The 18,869-nt window shown below is 44.2% G+C and overlaps 1 protein-coding gene across 1 annotated transcript in view; it reads right to left on the minus strand.

Annotated features, from left to right (window-relative positions):
* Positions 1 to 18,869, minus strand: part of CNIH3 (cornichon family AMPA receptor auxiliary protein 3) — a 105,908-nt gene that overhangs the window by 34,997 nt on the left and 52,042 nt on the right. The window contains exon 3 of the mRNA XM_084828667.1: positions 16,589 to 16,636. Coding sequence (XP_084684793.1) covers positions 16,589 to 16,636 — 48 coding nt within the window. The remainder of the gene's footprint in view (positions 1 to 16,588; positions 16,637 to 18,869) is intronic.

Consider the following 18,869-nt stretch of genomic DNA (forward strand, 5'->3'; position numbering starts at 1 on the left):
GATCCAATAGGATCCAAGGATGCTTCCAGATGGAGGGCTCCTAGGGCCACCACTCAGAAGGCACTGTGCAGCTAATCCACCTTCTTTTTCTTAATGGGCTTTCTGCTGTGATAAAAAAATGAATGAAGTGGTAGGAAGGCATGGGAGAGTTATGGGTGGAAGAAGACACACACACACCCCAATAATTCCATGAATGAGGCAGGACAATAATCTGACAAAAGCCTCTTCTGAAAGCACCTCAAAGCCTCTTTAAAAAAAAAAAATGGAAAAAAAGAAGGCAGGTCTGGCTGGATCCGTGCTTTCCAAAGTGCTCTTCTCTTGAACAGGGGGGTGGCTGCCACCTGGGCAGGGAAGATTAGGACAGTGGCGGCGAGAGCCACCATGGGTCGCCCACTCTTATGTTAAAGGTTTGTTATGTCAATCAGTTACATATATGTTTTTTTCTTATTTAAATACAAGGGGGGAAATGGTGGAAGTATAAAGTATGAATGGTGTGCACAGAATGAATAAAGATAAATTATACTCTCTGGGGCTGTTCACAGAACACGCTAACCTACACTCAGTGGTTGAGTGTGGGTTGTTGTTGAACCATGGATTGTTTGTTGAACCATGGGTTAGTGTGTTGTCTGAACCCAGGGCAATTTGCACAGTGTGGCTTGTTAACCACCCTGAACAACCCAACAACAAACCAAGGGTTCTCAAGGTGGCTTGTTCGAGAAAAATAAGCCACACTGCATGGTTAACAAGCCACCCTGCAGAAAATACCTTGGGTTCAGACAACACAGTAACCCATGGTTCAAAGAGCAACCCATGGTTCAGCAACAACCCACACTCAACCAATGAGTGTAGGTTAACGTGTTGTGCAAACTCAGTCTCTCTCTCTCTCTTGCCATACTGGAATTCAGAGACTGACACTATGTTCAGGAGAATTACAGGCATACAACAACTAATTAACTTATAAAATTCATGACCACCAAATGTTGTTAGGGCCACAAGCACAGATGGCTTTTTTTAAAGGTTGGGCAAATTCCTATAGAGGATAGGTATGTCAACAAGAATGGAACCCCCATATTCAGAGGCAATTTACTTCTGCTTACAAGATGCTGAGGAAAAACAAGAGTAAGCCACATGAATGTCGACACATATTATCTACAACAGCCTTCCCTAAGCTGATGCCCTCCAGATGTTTTGGACATCAAATCCCATCAGCCCCAGCCAGCATATGGCCAATGGTCAGGAATGCTGGGAATTGTACTCAGCCTTAAGACAACCCTGGATGATAAGTCAGTATTATCATCCCCTATATTGCAGATGGGGTAGGTGGGACTAAGACTGAGAGAGAGACTGGCTTGCCTGTAGCTCATGGCAGATTTGAACTGGGGACTAATTATTTATTTTTACATTTATATCCTGCCTTTTTTCCCTCTTGCAAGGAACCCAAAGTGGCTTACGTGGTCCTCCTCCTCTCCATTTTATCCTCACAACAACCCTATGCTGTAGATTAGGCTGAACATTAATGACTGGTACAAAGTCACTCAGTGAGCTTCATGGCTGAGTGGGGACTAGAACCTGGGTCTTCTGAGTCCCTGTTCAACATTCTAACCACTACACCACACTGGCACTCACTACATTCCATTATTCAAAGTTTTAAAAACCCACCATGGCTCATGTACCATTCACCCAGCCAGGAATATTTAACATACTATAAAAAAGAACAAAGTTGAAGTGAGTTACAGTTTTGTGAAACTGTACACAAGTGTAAGTCCTTGGTAAAGAAAGTCTCCAAGTTCTGTTGTTTAACACATGAACTTTTGTGTTTCTCTCAAAGCAGCATTAAAACACAGACACACACCCTTTCAAACTGACATTTTAAAAAGCCATCCAGTGTTCCCATAGCTGTCAGGTACAGAGAGAGAAAACTTACTGTGAATGTTCCCAAGCCATTTGTAGGGCAACCCAACCCAACCAGCAGCATATGAGCTCAAAAGATATAGGAAATAAAAAGAAATAGGAAGAAAACAAGGGATTTTTTTTTTGAGCTATCATTAAGAGACTGGCTGTCAGAATTCAGGTCTCACACCTGAATCTGCAACACTCTAGGGAGATGTCCTATTTTATATCTCAACTAGGACTTCCTTCTTTTTTTTGCCAGAAGCTCAGTTCTTGGGAGTTGCAGTGCTGAGGAGGCCTCACCACTACTCCAGCTGTTCTGGGACATTCAAGTGCTTGATGGGAGAACAGAGCAAGGCTCTTTTGGTATGTGTACTCATAATGGACTGATAGCTTCTTGTCTCAGTTCATTTTCTGAAACGAGCTCACCGTTTCTTTTCTCTTACTCTTATGGCCTGAACCTGTGAGCCTGTAAGCAATCAAATACATAGGAACAGGCTGCAAGACTTAAAGGACCATCTTCTCCCACATGAACCTGCCCAAATGTCAAGATCATCTGCAAAGATCATCCAATCACCCCCTCGCCTCCAGAAGCAAGGTGGGTAACAACCAGGGAAAGTGCCTTAGTTCCTCTATGGAGCATTCTGTGCATAGAGGTCTTGTGTATTTTCAGGACCAGATGAGAAGTCCTTTCTACTCAATGGATTGTACTACATACGCATCTTTGTGCTCTGCTCGGGAAAATATTTGATGCTGTAAACGCAATAGTGTTGTCTTTATCTTCTGACATTAGAATATGACATTTTCCCCTGAAGATCTATGTATTTCACAAGTTCCTGACCTCCAATTTCCTCACAGAAGCCATGGTTGAAATTGTAGCACACCGAAAAAGATAAAGCCTCACTTATCATCAAAACCAGATAGGGAGGATTTAGACAAACTAAATACACCAAACTAGATATTCTATGAATGTGACCAAACCAGAGGCTCTCTGTAAGGTCCCCTTTTGTGACAGATACAGATGGCATATGGCCAAATACTGCAACACCCAACAAGTGTTATATTGGCAGTCAGAGCATAGCCATGGACTGAGGGCACATGATGCAGCCACCCTGTAGAAGCTAAGCAGGTCTGAGCCTGGACAATATCTGGGTGGGTAACAACCTGGGAACAACATGTAAGCTGCCTTGAGTTCCATGAAGAAAGAAATGCAGGATAGAAATGAAATAAATAAATATTGCTGACTTGAACTCATGTTATAGTATACTCATGGAATCCAACTTTCTTTTATATACGTATGAGCTTAGTTTTCATTATTATCATTATGATTTTAGTTTAGTTTATTGGACTACATATTATGGCACGAGGTGGTAAACTGGGGCCCTCCAGATGTTTTGGACTACAACACACACCAACCCCAGCCAGCATTGCCAGTAGTCATGGATTATGGGAACTGCAGTCTAGAGGGCACCAGGTTGCCTACCCTGTACTATCGTGTGGAATAAATGCCCCTTTTGTTTTCCTGTTAGAGTAAAAAATGCTAAACTTGTATAAAAACAAAATTCCTAAAATATCAGTGAACTTTCTTTTTTAATTTAGAACTATTTACAAGTCTTGCATCGTTAACTGGAAGTGTCTTAAATAGAAATCCTAAATATAGCTCTTACTTTGTCTGCAACAATGTTTGCCATGCTATCTGTGCATTGTCTCACAGGACACTTAAGCTATTAAAGTATGAACTGAGTGATTGTCTGAAAAGCTGTGGCACAGTTTTTACAAGTACTGGTAAGACTTCATAATCCATCTCTTGTTGCTTCTTGAGGCAGGGCTTTGCTACTAATCACGCTGTTAGAGGAGCCTTCTACAGGTTTTCTGCAGCCCATCCAGGAAGTCGGACTCAGCGGTGTCATGATACAGAGGAGGTTTGAATAGGAAAAGCACCGTGCTCTGTAAGAAAGATTGCATGCAGCGAAAAGCCACTAACAAGGCAGCCATCTTAGGACTCTAATGAGAGCAGGCAAAGTGTGCTCACTCCATCTCTGTCGCAATCACTGTCAATGGAGGGGACCCACAGAGGGCCATTTTCTGTTCTCATTATGTTTTTTGTCACAAGGGTAATTCATCAAACTAAGAATATCTTCTATGGTGCATTCAGTAAAATTGTCGAAATGCATCTTCCTACTGCCACAATTTCAAATATCCTTATTTCTACTGGCTGACAATTTAGGCCTGATATAACAAGTGATGCTAGGAGTACAAGAAACACTTAGTCACACAGTGTTCCACATGCCCAGTTTCATGTTTAAACTGAGTCCTCAGCCACTACATACAGTGTGCAACTTTAGCACACCAGTACAGTTCCTACCCAGGCTATGGACCCCCTGGCTTATTAAGGGTGTGTACACAGGTGAAACGACCCAATTAAAAAAAAAAATCAGGTTAAGTTTTTCTTCCATGAATAGCATCACATATAAATTGGGCCTCAGATCCTATCTGTTTCATGCACCTGATTAAAAGAGGAACAATTACTCCCACATACCAAAAGCAAAGAACAATATGGAGGAGGTCAGGCAATCTCTGATTTAGAAAAGGGCAGTTGCAAAGATGCCAGCAATGCATGATCTAGTAAACATTGAACAGTGAGGTGGCCAGGTATGCAGATGACATTACATTATTCAGAAGGGGGCGGGGGGGAACCAGATAGCAAAAAGTTCCAAAGGGATTCCTCCAAATTGGTTGAATGGGAATGAAAATGGCAAATGCAGTTCAATGTATGTAAGTGTAAAATGATGCACATTGGGGCAAAAAAAAAAAAAAAAATCTAACTCCACATATACATTGATAGGATCTGAGCTGGCAGTGACCAAGAAAGAGATCTTGGGGCTGAAGTGGATAACTTAATGAAACAACCCAGTGTGTGGCTGCTGTGAAAAAGGCAGATTTCACGTTGGGGATCATCAAGAAAGGAATCGATAATAAAACTGCCAATATCCTAATGCCTTTATATAATCTACAGTAAGACCACACTTGGTGCACAGTGTACAATTCTGCTTGCCACACCTCAGAAAAGTTATTGTACAGCTGGAAAAGGTGCAGCAAAGGCCAAAATTATCAAGGTGCTGCAGCAACTCCCCTATGAGGAAAGGTTACGACATTAGTGTTTTGAAAGGTGAGTAAAGGAGAAATCTATAAAATGATGCATGTTGTGGAGAATGTGGATAGGGAGAAGTTTTTCCTCAGAATACTAGAACGTGGACCATCCAATGAAGCCAAACGGTAGGAGATTCAGAGATAGAAGGAAAGACTTCACCCAGTGCACAGTTAAAACTATGGAATACAGTTCCACAAGGTATAGGTGACTGACAACTTAGATGGCATTAAAAGATTAGATAAATTCCTGGAGACTAAGGGCACAATCCTATGCATGTTTAGACAGAAAAACATCTTACAACCTCCAGCATTCCCCAGCTAGCCACGGTGGCTAGGGAATGCTGCGAGTTGTAGGACTTTTTTCTGTCTAAACATGCAAAGGATTGCACCTTAAGGCTATCAATGGCTACTAGTCATAATGGCTAAGTATTACCTCTAGAACTGAAGGCAGTATGCCTCTCAATACTAGTTGTGGGGAACATGAGCAGGAGGGTGCTATTGTGTTCATGTCCTACTTGTGGGCTTCCCATGAGCATCTGGTTGGCCACTATGAGAACAGAATGCTAGACTTCAGTCTGATACAACATGTTTTTTCTTAGGCTCTTATGTACTTAATGGAAATGCAACATCACAGAAGTTCAAGTTCACACAGCAACTGTGAGCATTGCTTTTATTTTGAGCCCAGATTGCACTGAGCTTGTGGTTCACTGGCATATGGAAGGACTTGTCAAATATTGTGACTGTCCCACAAAGCCCCAGCTGCAATATAGTACTCCAACACTAACATAAAAAAGCCACTAGGGCCCCATCTACACGGAGATGCCTTCCAATTCAATTCCATTTAAAAGCAGATAATCAATAAATCAGATTAGCTCCTTCTGTGGCTGGCACAAGGAGCCAGTAAAGCGGTATATACATTGACAAAAACCTGCTTTCACAGGGCAAACGGCACCTGAAACCGCATTACTTCAGGGCTGGGTGGGTGGAGACCCACGAGCAGAATAGAACATCATCAACTACGTAGGTGCAGTGCAGTGAATGAGCAGAGGGTTGCTCTTGGCCCTTCTTTCTGCTCCAGTGCTCAGTGAGTGAGACTGAAGGCAAGGAGTTATTTCCGAGTAGACTGGTTTAGCCAACTGCTCTCTTTGTGTCCACCCTTTCATGACACAACTTTCGCTTCCGCCTACCCCCAGCCAGCACTGAAGCCAACTGAGGTCACACAGACTCCCAAACTTCACTGAAGCTGCTGCAAGGGGAAAATCCAGCGCAAAACCACTTTGCAAAAAAGTGGCTTTTCGGGCAGATAAAAACACAGTTTACATGGAGTGGGGTAATGTCATCTGTCATGACTGTCTGTGAGGTGCAGTAGGAGCGGAGTAAATCCCCCATGTAGATTGGGCCTAGATTTTCATTCAGTATGGGGTGGGAAAACAGTGGTAGCAAAACAGTTGGGTGCATGACCCTAAAAGACAAAAGCATTTCCCCAGTCACAGCCCTCTATAAGAATTCCCCACCATGACCCCAAACCTCCAGTTTCAATAAGGACAGAATGAAAATATCGTGTAAGTAGGGATGGACGGACTCACCTCTGTCCATCCCCGCTGAGCACTCGTTGAACTGCCGCCACCTCTCGCCTCTGCTCGCTGCGCTGTGCTCTCTGCTGAACAGCCCAGCAACTGCCCATCCCCTCCCCAAATCGCAATGTTGTGAAAATGGACCATTTACACCAGTAATGTGGTGTAAACGGCTCTTTTACATCCGCTATTTATGCAACATTACTGTTACGGAAAGCCCCGAGCCACCATTTTTTCTCAAAATGGTGGCTTGGCAAGGGGACGGGAGGCTGCCGGGTGCTCACGGATGGCGTAGCACTTGGCAAACGGCTGGTAAGCGCAAGGCAGCTCAGAGAGCAGGGTCCAGGAGGCCGAGCGGAGGAGGCTTTACCCCCCCCCCTTGGACTCCTGCAACATCCCTATGCGTAAGTAAGTATCAAATATACTAACAGTGAACTCATTCTCCTGGGTGCTGATCCTTATGTAGCCAAAAAGGACCATCTATGCCCAAGAGGGAGACACCAGTCAGCTTGCTGGAACCCCAAGGTTTGCAGAAGTACAAAAAAAAACAAAAAACTATACAAGCCATAAAAGGGAAAATCCCCAAAACAACCCAGTAAGGACTGAGCATGCTCAGAGGCTACAGAACACTAAGGCCTGTTCAGGCAGTGGAGGATGGAAAATCAGACAGGAGTGGAGAAAGACATGGATTATCCTGGAAATTAGCATGGCTGACTGCTTGGCTGAACAGGAGCACTCTATACTGCAGCATTTTGTTGCAGGTTCCACTTGTAAAACAGAATTATTGAATCAAAGCAGAACTATAACCACTGCTATTAGTCATCACTGATGTCCACAGAAACAGGCAGTACTTATCAAAAATTAAACTAAAATGCCTGTGTTACATAGACCCAAAGAACACTTTCCCTCAAAAGGGTAATCTTTCAGCAGTGAGATGCCAAACTGTGATATGCCCTTCTGATTAACCTTTAGATAACCGGTTTATCATGGACATAGTACAGCTGTCCACGCAATCAGAGATTGTTCCCTAAAAATGGTGCAAGGCCCTTCTCTTTGGGCTGGCCTTTGGTAAAAAAAAAAGAAAAAAGGTCAAGCCAGTAAAGGCTTATTCCAATTAACTTTTAGGATATTTTATAGATTTTCAATGTATTTGTAAACTTATTATCTTCTCTTGAGGTTTTCAGACAGGGCTGGAGTCACATTAAAATAAGCAGACTACAATGGTAAGTATGCTTAAAGAGAAGAAAGACCCCACTGAATACTATGGGGCTTACATCTGAGTAAACATGCTTAGGATTCCACTGTTAGTCCCACCTAACATGCATGTAAAGTCTTGGCCACCCGGCCAACCAAACAAATGTCAATGATACATATTGTAAGACCGGCTTTCTCAAATGAAAAACTTCCCCTCTGAGGACTAGGCAGTAAAGTTCTGCAATTCCTACTAAACCCTTTCTAAATTAAGAAGCAACCTACATAAGCCTGAAAAAAAACACAATGATTTATAGAGCTAATCAAGGCAGGACTATAGATTCTATTCATAGCTTTAAAACCATCTCTTTCTCTAAGAACATAGATCAGACCAAAGATTCATCTTGTCCAGCATCCTTTTTCCTACAGAAGCCAACCAGATGTACCTGGGAAGCCCACAACCAGACATAAAGGCAACAGTCATCTCCCCGACACCTGGTACTTGGAGGCATATTGCTGCCTCTGAATCTGGAGGTTACTTTAGTAGCCATAAAGCTATCCTCCATAAATGTGCCTAATCACCTTGTAAATCTATGAAAGCTAGTCGCCATCACATCATGTCACAAGAAACTCCATATATTAATTATGTGCTTTGTGAAGAAATACTTCATTTTGTCTGTCCTGAGCTTCCTGTCAATCAGTTTCACCAGGTGACTCCAAGTTTTAATCCAAGTTATGTGAGGGAGAAAAGCTTCTATCCACTTTTGCCACACCACACATAATTGTATAAACCTCGATCATGTCCTCCCTTAGTTGCCTTTTTTTCTAAACTAAAAAGCCTCAAGCCTCTAACTCCATGTCTATGTCCAGATATCAGCTTTCCATGGTGACAGTCACAATATTATTATTTATTACATTTAGATTCCGCCATTCTCAGAGATATGAATATTTAGGTTCCTCTCTAAACAGGAAGCATGAAACAGGAAAGGGGAGAAATTCCTCACAGAAAAGGTACCAACTAGCGTGGAGGTCAGGGCTGTGTTAAGATACGCTGATACACAAGGCAGAAAATCCAAATAGTATGCCCTCCTCCTCTTGCTAATTAACACGTGAAGTTAATTAACTTCCTAATTAACAGGAAGTTCTCCTGTACAAGTCTCATTTAAATGAATAAGACCTACACCGAGGAATGGCCTGGTACATTAAATCCCTGTTAGGTTCTGTTTGTCTCTGGCACCCTTAACGGCACCCAAAAACTCTTGCCTGAGATGGCTGCCTCACAGAAGCCCTCCAATGAGGATCTAGTGCTTGTGTCTTTGTGTTATGTTTGATATGCCACCTTCTGCTGCATAAGGATCAGCAGACATCATGTGGAAACTACAGAACAACCAAAAAACAAAGCGGGGTGAGGGAGAATGGATCGCTATTGTCCCAATTTTTCATCTGGAAGTGGCCTAGAACAGCCTTCTCCAACCTGGTGCCCTCCAAATGTTTTGTACTACAACTTCCATAACCTCCTGGGGTTAGTGGGAGTTATAGTCTAAAACAGCGGTCCCCAACCTTTTTGGCACCAGGGACCGGTCCAATTTTTCCATGGACCGGGGGGGGGGGTTTCCGCTGGCGGACTTCTGGCTGCTGGGATGCAAATGGCGTCCGCATAGCGGACGCCATTTGCGTCCCTATTCTTTGCAGTAATCAGCTATGTAAAGATTTACGTAGCCTATTACTTGTAGAACAGAGATGCAAATGGAGTCCGCACAGCGGACGTCATTTGCGTCCCAGCAGCCAGAAGTCCACCAGCGGCCAGGGCCAGCTGGCAGCTCCACAGACTCACCACGGAGCGGAGCTGGCCGCAGACCCCCGTGGACCCAAGGTGAGGGGGTTTCGCACACCTCTGTGGCCCAGTTGCTGACAGGCCATGGACCAGTCCCGGTCCGTGGCCCAGGGATTGGGGACCCCTGGTCTAAAACATCTCAAGGGTACCAAGTTGGGGCAGGCTGGACAATGGGCTTTTCTGTACTACCAGTCACACCATGTTCCCCGACTGTATTTTAGCATTTGCATGATGTTCTTGCAACATCTCATCTTTGGGTTCCTTCACACTGAGCTTTTATCCTGCGATTGAGATGGCTCCTTCAGGGAGGTTTGCAGGCTCTTTACATGATGCTGTGACCCTCCAAGTCATCTCCTGCACTAAATGCCCTTTGTTCCATTTTTAAATAGATTACCCCGTTGTGTTCTACTTCAGTTTCCTCTGTGAAAAGAGTAAAAGTGGCAAGAAGACGAGTGAGATCAATGAATGATAATGGAAGGCTCAGATACAGGGGGAAGGGGGTGGGGGGAAAGAAAGCACATGAAAAAGGGAGTTGTGATCCTACATTTAAAACAGAGGAAGAAAGCCCCATTTTAAATGCAGGATTTTCAGCTGGTGTAGAGATGCCCTTGGTGTAACAGATGGAGTACAATAGCCTTGATGGTTCACAAAACAAGGAAGCATTGTAGGAGGGGAGGGAAAGGCAGCCTTGCTGGTGCACACCCTCATTTAGGAAAGCACAGCTAGAGGAATGACCCTGATCCTGTGCTGGGGTTGTACAGGGAAAAGAGTATACTATTAAAAAAATAAGTTTAATTAAAAAAAAAAATTAAAACAAGAATTCACAAAATAGGATACGCTCCCCATCAACTACATCATCGTAATATAACATGTATGACACCCTTGCCACTGTCTTCCACACAGCAAGAAAAATGGCAGATAGGGGAGGTTCAACTTGAGGGGGAAAGTGTGCGGATGGGAATGGAGGGGGAGCACTGGAATTTTCTCTCTCCCCCCAATATCAAAATCCTACTTCACTGAGTTGCTGACAAATGCTGAGGAGAAAGAATTCCTAAACTGGCACTAGGCTCCGGGAACCACTTTTTAGTCTTCCTCATGCTGGGTTTAGGACTGGGCACCTTTTCTCAGAATTTATTCGTCATATGTGTTCCTTTGCTTCACATAGCCCCTAAATCAGCAAACATTGTTCAACTATTAAAATATTATCCAAAACGTTCACATATAAACATATGGGTGATCCTACTCTTGTCTGTGATCACTCCTGTCTCAGTCTCAGCATGCACTTTCAAAGGATGTCATGGGCTAGTACAGTGTTATGCCTCCCTCAGACTCCTCTGAGGACGAAGGGGTATGGCAAGTTCCAGACCTGGGGGAAGGGACTAGCACAGAAGTAGCTTGAGCCCCCTCACCACCTGTTGATGATCCAGGCCCTGCTGCAGCCTCTCGGGAGGATTCAGAGGGCGAATTTCTTCTGACCCCAGCAGAGCGAAGGCAGCTTTATGTAAAAGAACAACGGAGGCGAGTCTCTGTCCGTTTAAGACAGAGAGCCTCCCGGAAGCCCCAGCACTGATTGCCAGCAGCTGCTCCAGGACACTGCAGTTAAAAGCAGGAAGCATGCAGGAGCAAAACTGCTGGAGAACAACATCACATACATACACCGGATCTCGTCAGCGTCGGCTTCAACCCCGAACGTGAACGTCAGCCTTGCTCTTGAATCCCTGGTGTTTTGACTCTGGATTAGAAAAATGACATCTCTCTGCTGTGCTGTCTCACTTTTGTTTGAATGAGTAAAGTTCCCAGCTCTGGGCATCCCTCCTCCTTTCCTGGCCTTGGACAGGTTTACGACCCTGCTCATCAGCCAGCAAGCTATTGCAGCTGTTGTCTGCCAGCTGCAATCAGCCAGTAAGGACTGACATACAGCCTTCCCCAACCTGACGGCTTCTAGATGTTTTGGACTACAACCACTGGCCATGCTAGCTGGGGCTGATGGGAGTTGATGACCAAAACATCTGGAGGACACGAGGTTGGGGAAGCCTGGGCTGGTATGTCACACAAACAGTCCTTTTCAGGTACTGTGAAAAATCATCAATACATTTTCAGATAAATAAAGGAGTTTATTAGGATTGCTAAATTTAATATTGAACAAGGCTCTTCTAATAGTTCTGCAAAAGGCTGTGAAAGAATTGTAGTTCAGGACATTGTTGATGAAAAGGTCTTACCAGGCTGTTGAAATAAGAACATAAAAACATAAGAAGAGCCATGCTGGATTAGATCAAAAGTCCAGCATTCTGATCAAACAGTGGCCAACCAGCTGCCTGTAGGAAACCCACAAGTAGGACATGAGTGCAATAGCACCCTCCTGCCCATGTTCCCCAGCAACTGGTGTACATAAGCATACTGCCTCTGACACTGGAAAAATCATAGAGCTATCAGGACTAATGGCCACTGATACCATATCCTCCATGAATTTGTCTAACCTCCTTTTAAAGCTATCCAAATTGGTGGCCATCACTACACCTTGTGGTAGCAAATTCCATAATTTAATTATGTGCTTCAAATGGTTCTTCCAGGAAACCTCTTTGGAAAGGAGAAAGGCACACAAAATACTTGATTACCCAAGGTCACACAAAGCGCAATATCATAACCAGGCCGGATACCTTAAGGGTTTGTTGAAAACTGCACCTGCCTTAATATTTTCTTTATTCATAAACTACTTTTGCTGTGCTAATTGCTCCCCAAAGTTTTGCCACTAACCATGAATACCTCAGAACTGCTACGTAGACAAAAGCTACTGTAAGCAATTGTCTGCCATGGATACTCCCTTTCCGTTGAATTATCCTGTTTTCCTTTTTTTCCTATAGCACAAATCGCAATTAAAAGCAGTATATCCCTGAAGACATCAGGAAGAGAGGCTACATTAACAAACAATTTAAATATATGAAAAGTGACTTGTTCCCCAGAGTCTGTTATACGTGGACTGTGTAATTAGCTGAAAGGTGCCATTTCTGCTATTAGCAAGGATGCTTAGGCTCAATAAAATTTAAATACCGGTGTGGGCAAGACATCTCCAGGCAACACACATATATTAATACAATTACCACTGTCTCTTGCTTTACATGACAAAAACTGGGACACAACTTGAAACTAGAAGGCTGCTGAGTTAGCAAGTAACACAGTAAAAGCACTTTCAGAAAAGCAGCAGTGTTTCTCGCTTGTAGCAAAGACAACATAAGAAGCCGAGGCAGACCATTGATCTGCCTGACTTTGTATTGTCTTCAATAGCTGGCAGCAGGTCCTTCCCAGCCCTACTTGGAAATACCGGGAATTGAACCTTGGACCTTCTGAATGCAAAGCAGGTACTCTGCCACTGAGCTACAGCCCTTCCCCTAGAAACAAAGAGTCCCACAGACTTTTAATCTTAAAGATTAACAAATATGTCATGGCATAAGCTTTCATAGGCATACGTTTTCACAGGCAAGATGCTACTTCACTGAATAGTGAAGATGCTGGATATATATGCTCACACATGACTAGTATGAGAATATATATCCAACATAGGATAAGAACATAAGTAGAGCCATGCTGGATCAGACCAAAGCCGATTCTCTTCTCATAGTGGCGAAACATGGAAAGCCCACAAGCAGAACAGGAGGGCAATCATGTCCACCTGCTTGTGTTCCCCAGCAACTGGTATACATAGGCATACTGCCTCTGATACTGGAGGTAAGATATAGCCATCATGACTAGTAGCCATTGACAACCTTATCCTCCATTAATTTGTCTAATTCCCTTTTACAGTCATCCAAATTGGTGGCCATCACTACATCTTGTAGCAGCAAATTCCATAGTTTAACGATGTACTTTGTTTTATCTGTCCTGAATCTCCCACCATTTAGCTTCATTGGATGACCTCAGGTTTTACCATTATGAGATACTTCCTTCATACCATGCATCATTTTAATTCTATTACGTCTCCCCCTTACTCACTTCTTGTCTAAGCTAAAGAGCTCCAAATGCTGTAACCTTTCCTCATAGGGGTATTGCTCTAGCACCTTGATCACTTTGCTTGCACTTTTCTGAACCTTTTCCAGCTCTACAGTACCCTTTTTGAGGAGTGACGGCCAGTACTGTACACAATATTTCAAGTCTGGTCGCACCATAGATTTGTATAAAGGCATAATGATATTGGCAGTTTTATTTTTGATTCCTTTCCTAATGATGCCCAACATGGAATTGGTCTTTTTCACAGCTGCCACACACTGGGTTGAGGTCTTCATCAAGCTATCCACCACAGGTCCTGGTCAGTTACAGGCCGAAACACAGAAAGAAACACATTTTAAAAGCAAAGGTACAATGCATCAGTCAATCAATCAATCACAGTAAGATTCCATCACTACTGACTGAATAGTGAGGAAAACTACGGGTATTGTTTACATCAGAGTTGGCGACCTCATGGCCTGTGGGTCACATATGGCCCGAGGCATCTCTGCCCCTTTAATCCAATCTGGGGAGGGAGAGCAGAGTGCTTTGAAAGCATGGATCTCTCTGGCCCTGTTAATCTGCCTCTGGCATGCACCTGTAATGCCTCTTTTTTGCCGGTTCTTCCATCAGAGTTCCAACAGTGGGGAAGCAACGGCAGCCACCTGAATGAGAGTAGAAGTCTGCACGTGATTGGGATCCCTGCTTTATCAGAATTCCTGATCACACAGAGACTTCTATTTGCCTTCAAGACAAAATGTGTAGAATTCCTCTGCTAACCTTGCAGCTCAACACAGGAAGGCTGGGGACACAGGGGACAGGGCTTGCATGCACACTGATGCACACGCCCTCTTTTTAACCCTCATGTGAGCAGGCTGAAAGCTTGCACAGGGCTTATAAATCAGGACTTAGGGTCTATATCACCCTGAGACAAAGATGTAAGCTACAAGCAGAATGCATCCTATGGGTATTGCCATGCCATGCATGGCATGTATGTATGCTATGATCGCATTTTGCAAGGACAGGCAAGATTCACCTGAAGTTAGACACTTCTACATCTCACGGATTTCAATATGAGAGATATAAACACATGCTGAGCACTCCCATTGAAATCAACTAGGTGCATGTGTTTATCCTTTGGTGAATTATGCCTCAAATTTCTAGTTCTTGGTATTGGAAAAGCCACCAGAAGAGTAAGAAGCAGACTGGGCTGGTTCTCAGCTGATAGTTATCATGTATTAAGAATAAAACCAGCTGATTAAACTGGAGGCAGACTTCAAATTAATTTGAGTTAATCAAATTAACCACTCCATGGTACCAGGAGTGGAATGCAAGGCAATTGTTATAGGTATCCATCTATCCAGCTGTGTGGTATGCATGGAATGAGGCAGCAGAAATGGAGTATGAAGATCTGAAGAAATGAGAAAGATCACAGTATGAAAAGGTTCTGTCAGGGTTGGATCGGAGCCCAGAGAGCCCCAAAGCAGTTCTGATTCTGAGGAAGAGATAGAAACTGCAGGAGAGGAACCTGCGTGCTATTCAGAGGAGCAGCCAGGGGGAGAGCCCCTCCTGGTACACATTCCTGAGAGTGATAGTGACCCTGGCAGGGAGAGGGAGGCGCAGCAGCAGTTTCTGGACGCTAGACGCCGGCACAGTGTCAAGCGGGAGATGGCGGGTGCTGAGAGGAGGTGCTCAGCCCGCTTGGTGTGACGGCAACAGCGGCGCCCCGATGCCCCACAGGAAAGGTGAGGACTCTCTCCTCCTAGCCCATAAGTTCAGAGGTTTCCCACCGTCCCCTCCAAACGGAGATCAACTGATTCCTAAGGTTAGAACCCCCGAGTAGGCAGCTATCTTAAGTATCACTCGTAGGATCAAGCAATTAGCATCTGTAAGCGTCATTAGGTTGAATGGAAATAAAGCCTTGGAAAAGAGGCCTATTGTCTGCGTGTTGATTCTGGCTACCTGAGGATCTCAGAAGGCAGCAGGGGCGACCTCTGGACAGGTTCAAGGCAGCTCCCCAAATTACAATGGTCATACAAAGATCAGCGTTATGTTCATGTTCGGCTAGCAGCAAGCAAATAACATGTGGACATTGTATACAAATATGAAGGTGTGTTTAAACACCTGATTGGGCCAGGGGATCCCAGACGTGTACACAGGTGTTTAAAGATAAACATAAATGCCTGTATGCTGTCCACATGCAACGAGTTTGTGCAGAACTCATTAAGTATGGAGTTGCTGTGAGAACCGCTGCTCAGGTACCACTGCTTAAATATCAAAACTCACTAGAGCAGCCTTCTCCAACCTGATGCCCCCCAGATGTGTTGGGTTACAATTCCCATCATCCCCAGCCAGAATGGCCAATGGGAGTTGTAGTCCAAGACATCGGGGGATACCAGGTTGGAGAAGGCTGCACTAGAGAAGTAACAGGAGGTCATTTGCTGCTCAGACAGTGACACAAATAGAAAGCATCAAATGCATCCCGTGGACCCATATTAAGAAAAAAAGAAGCGCCCTCCATTTTCCCATTCATCTGGTGAAACATTTGAAAGCATAGGACTAGGTTCATATTAAGAAGGGTGCCACTTATCAAATTATTATTACATGATTATATGCTTAGAAGGAAACTTAAGCACAGAGGTATAAGGCCATACGCGAGACACAAATTATGCCTCCTTAAGTCATCCATTGCCTTAAAAAAAAACGAGACTACTAAGCTGAACTGGATGACATTCTGATAAGTTCATTTCTTCTTAGGATATCACTGACTGATAGGAAGTTCCTTCTAATTAGATCCATGCCTTTTCTTCAAAGGTCACTTCAGTTCCAATTTCCACCCTGCCATTAGAATCTTCTTGCTGCAGTCAACAGAGGAGGAACCCTAGGAAAATGTACTGCTATTTTTAGTAGCTCAAAGGTGATGGCTCAGATCTCTTCAAGCACCACACAACCAATGTGGGTTAATTCTTACCTTTCTCAGAAGAAAGCAGATTCGTTCAATATTTCTCAGCCGCTCTCTCTGTCAAAGGAAAAAAAAAGAGGGAAGGATGACTAGGAAGTTTATAACTGAAGACACTTGTGAATGAAGGAAAGTACTTTCCAAATAGAATGAACACAACCCAGGCAGGCTTCAGCTGACTTTGGCAGAGTTTCATTAGTAATGAATCGGTTAGTAATAATACCTCATTTGTGCTCATTACGTCGTTGACCGAGTAATGCGTTAACCACTGGCATAATTTGCATGACACTGGTAAATATCTTCAAAAACATCTGAGCAGATTCACCCTCAAATGTAGTAAATTCAACAGCTTTAATTAAAGTCTTTGTTCATTTGCACTTCCTCCATGTCAACAAGAGAAGTCAGAGGTCGAAATCTTTAGAGTAGCCTTCCCAAGATGTTTTGGACTTCAGCTCCCATCAGCCCCACTCAGCATGGCTAATGGTCAGGAATGCTGGGGGTTATAGTCCAAAGCATCTGAAGGTAATCAGATTAAGCTGCTTTAGAGGTAGAGGTTGATTGTGATAGCTTCAGGTCAGGTCCTGTGAGAGCTAGACCCAGGAACCTGCAGTTCTGTGACACGTAAGAAGAGGCCTCTACCACAGGGTGGCAACCTATGGGGAGGGGGGGAATCCATGCCTTTATCAATGGTAATTGTTAGATGGCAGTGGAGACAAGGGGTGTCTGGGTCAGCTCTGTGCAGGTACACTAGCTGCTTTATGGCCAGATGAATCCAGATAGCCACTGGCCCTGTTCACACATAACACGAAGCCACGATGTTAGGGCATTTCTGCTAACCATGGTGGCTTAGCATGTCATGTGGGGGGAGAAAACGACATTCCTCATGGCTAGTAGGCCACCCTGGCTAACCACTTCGCTGCAACAGGGTTAAGTCCCCGGGGTGGCTTACAGTGTCATCTGGCGGATTGCCCAGCGATTAAAACGGGCTCTGGAAGAGGTCCAGGCCGCGACCATAGACTCCGCCAGTTAGAGCATCTGCCATTGCCAGCAATACTCTAGCAGCCATGGACTTTTCTCTATGGTCCTGCAGCCATTTTGCACACCGGAGTGGTTGCTAGGAGCCCATTCGCACCGCAGAGGACAATGGGATCCGTGTTAACCACGCTGGGACGATCACCAGGTAACTACGGAGGGGGATGGGAAGCAGAACCAAGGGGGTGCCACATGGTTCCGTGACTGACTGGCAGGCCTGCATGTCATGGTTTCACTAACTCCTCCCCTCCGTAGTTTCCCTAACCACCCTCCCCCTGTGAGTGTCTGAACAGGCCCACTGTTGTTGACAGCGCAATCATTGTGAAGGCGATGTGGAGAACTGAGCTTAGCTTGGCATTTCAGGTAGGTTATGCAAATACGGCTAATTGCTTTCTGTGATTTTTATTTATTCATTTACCAGTCAACGTGCTCCACTGCTTCTCAAAGACATTGTACCTCCTTCTTCCTTCAGGTTCTATTTAGATAAACATGGCTTTTGTGCCTCTAATCCATGGAATACATCAATTACGACATCAGAGACAAACGCTTCCAGTTTATAAGCACATTTAATTTGATTTGCTAGGGTGGCTATCTCCCTCTTACACTATGAAAGTTCTATCAGCTTCTCTAGGCAAGATGGTCCATGAATACCTACAGTGCCACCTTTAGTGGTCAGCATACACAGTCATGCAGCCTTGGAGAAGATAGGTTCTCTGCTAGTGAGCCAGAAATCTTTAAAGGCAAAAATTATTCTGTAGGATGAGAAGCTGGGTACAGCCAGGCATCGAGGGGAATCAGAATTCTGCATTCCTATCAGGAAATAGCAGAGTAGTTGTTGCGAGTCAGCACAATTAAACATGGCAACATCTACAATCAGTCTCTTAGTCACAAATTTTTGCAGTGCAAAAATATAGGAAATTATTTAACTTGAGCCACCTGTGGGCTGTGGGTTCACATAGCAGTTTTTCCACCATATCCTTTGAGCAGATGCTATGGGCAGAAGCCCCAGTAAAGCCCATACTTGTGAATAGGGGATCCTGCATCCATTCCTACTGTGAGTTACAGCTCCTTGGTCTACTGAAGAACGGCTTCAGCACAGAGAACTTGCTCTGCAGCTAGAAGGTCCCTGCCATCTCAAGTAAAAAGGACATCTAGTGGCAGGGCAGATAAATACCTCTACCTGAGACCTCTGAGAAAACAAGACCGGGATAGATATGCCAATCATTTGACACAGTGTAAGGCAGCTTACATACTTCACTCC

This window comes from Heloderma suspectum, chromosome 1 (assembly GCF_057233095.1).
Source record: "Heloderma suspectum isolate Gila_16-S chromosome 1, 16-S_ref, whole genome shotgun sequence".
NCBI lineage: Eukaryota > Metazoa > Chordata > Lepidosauria > Squamata > Helodermatidae > Heloderma > Heloderma suspectum.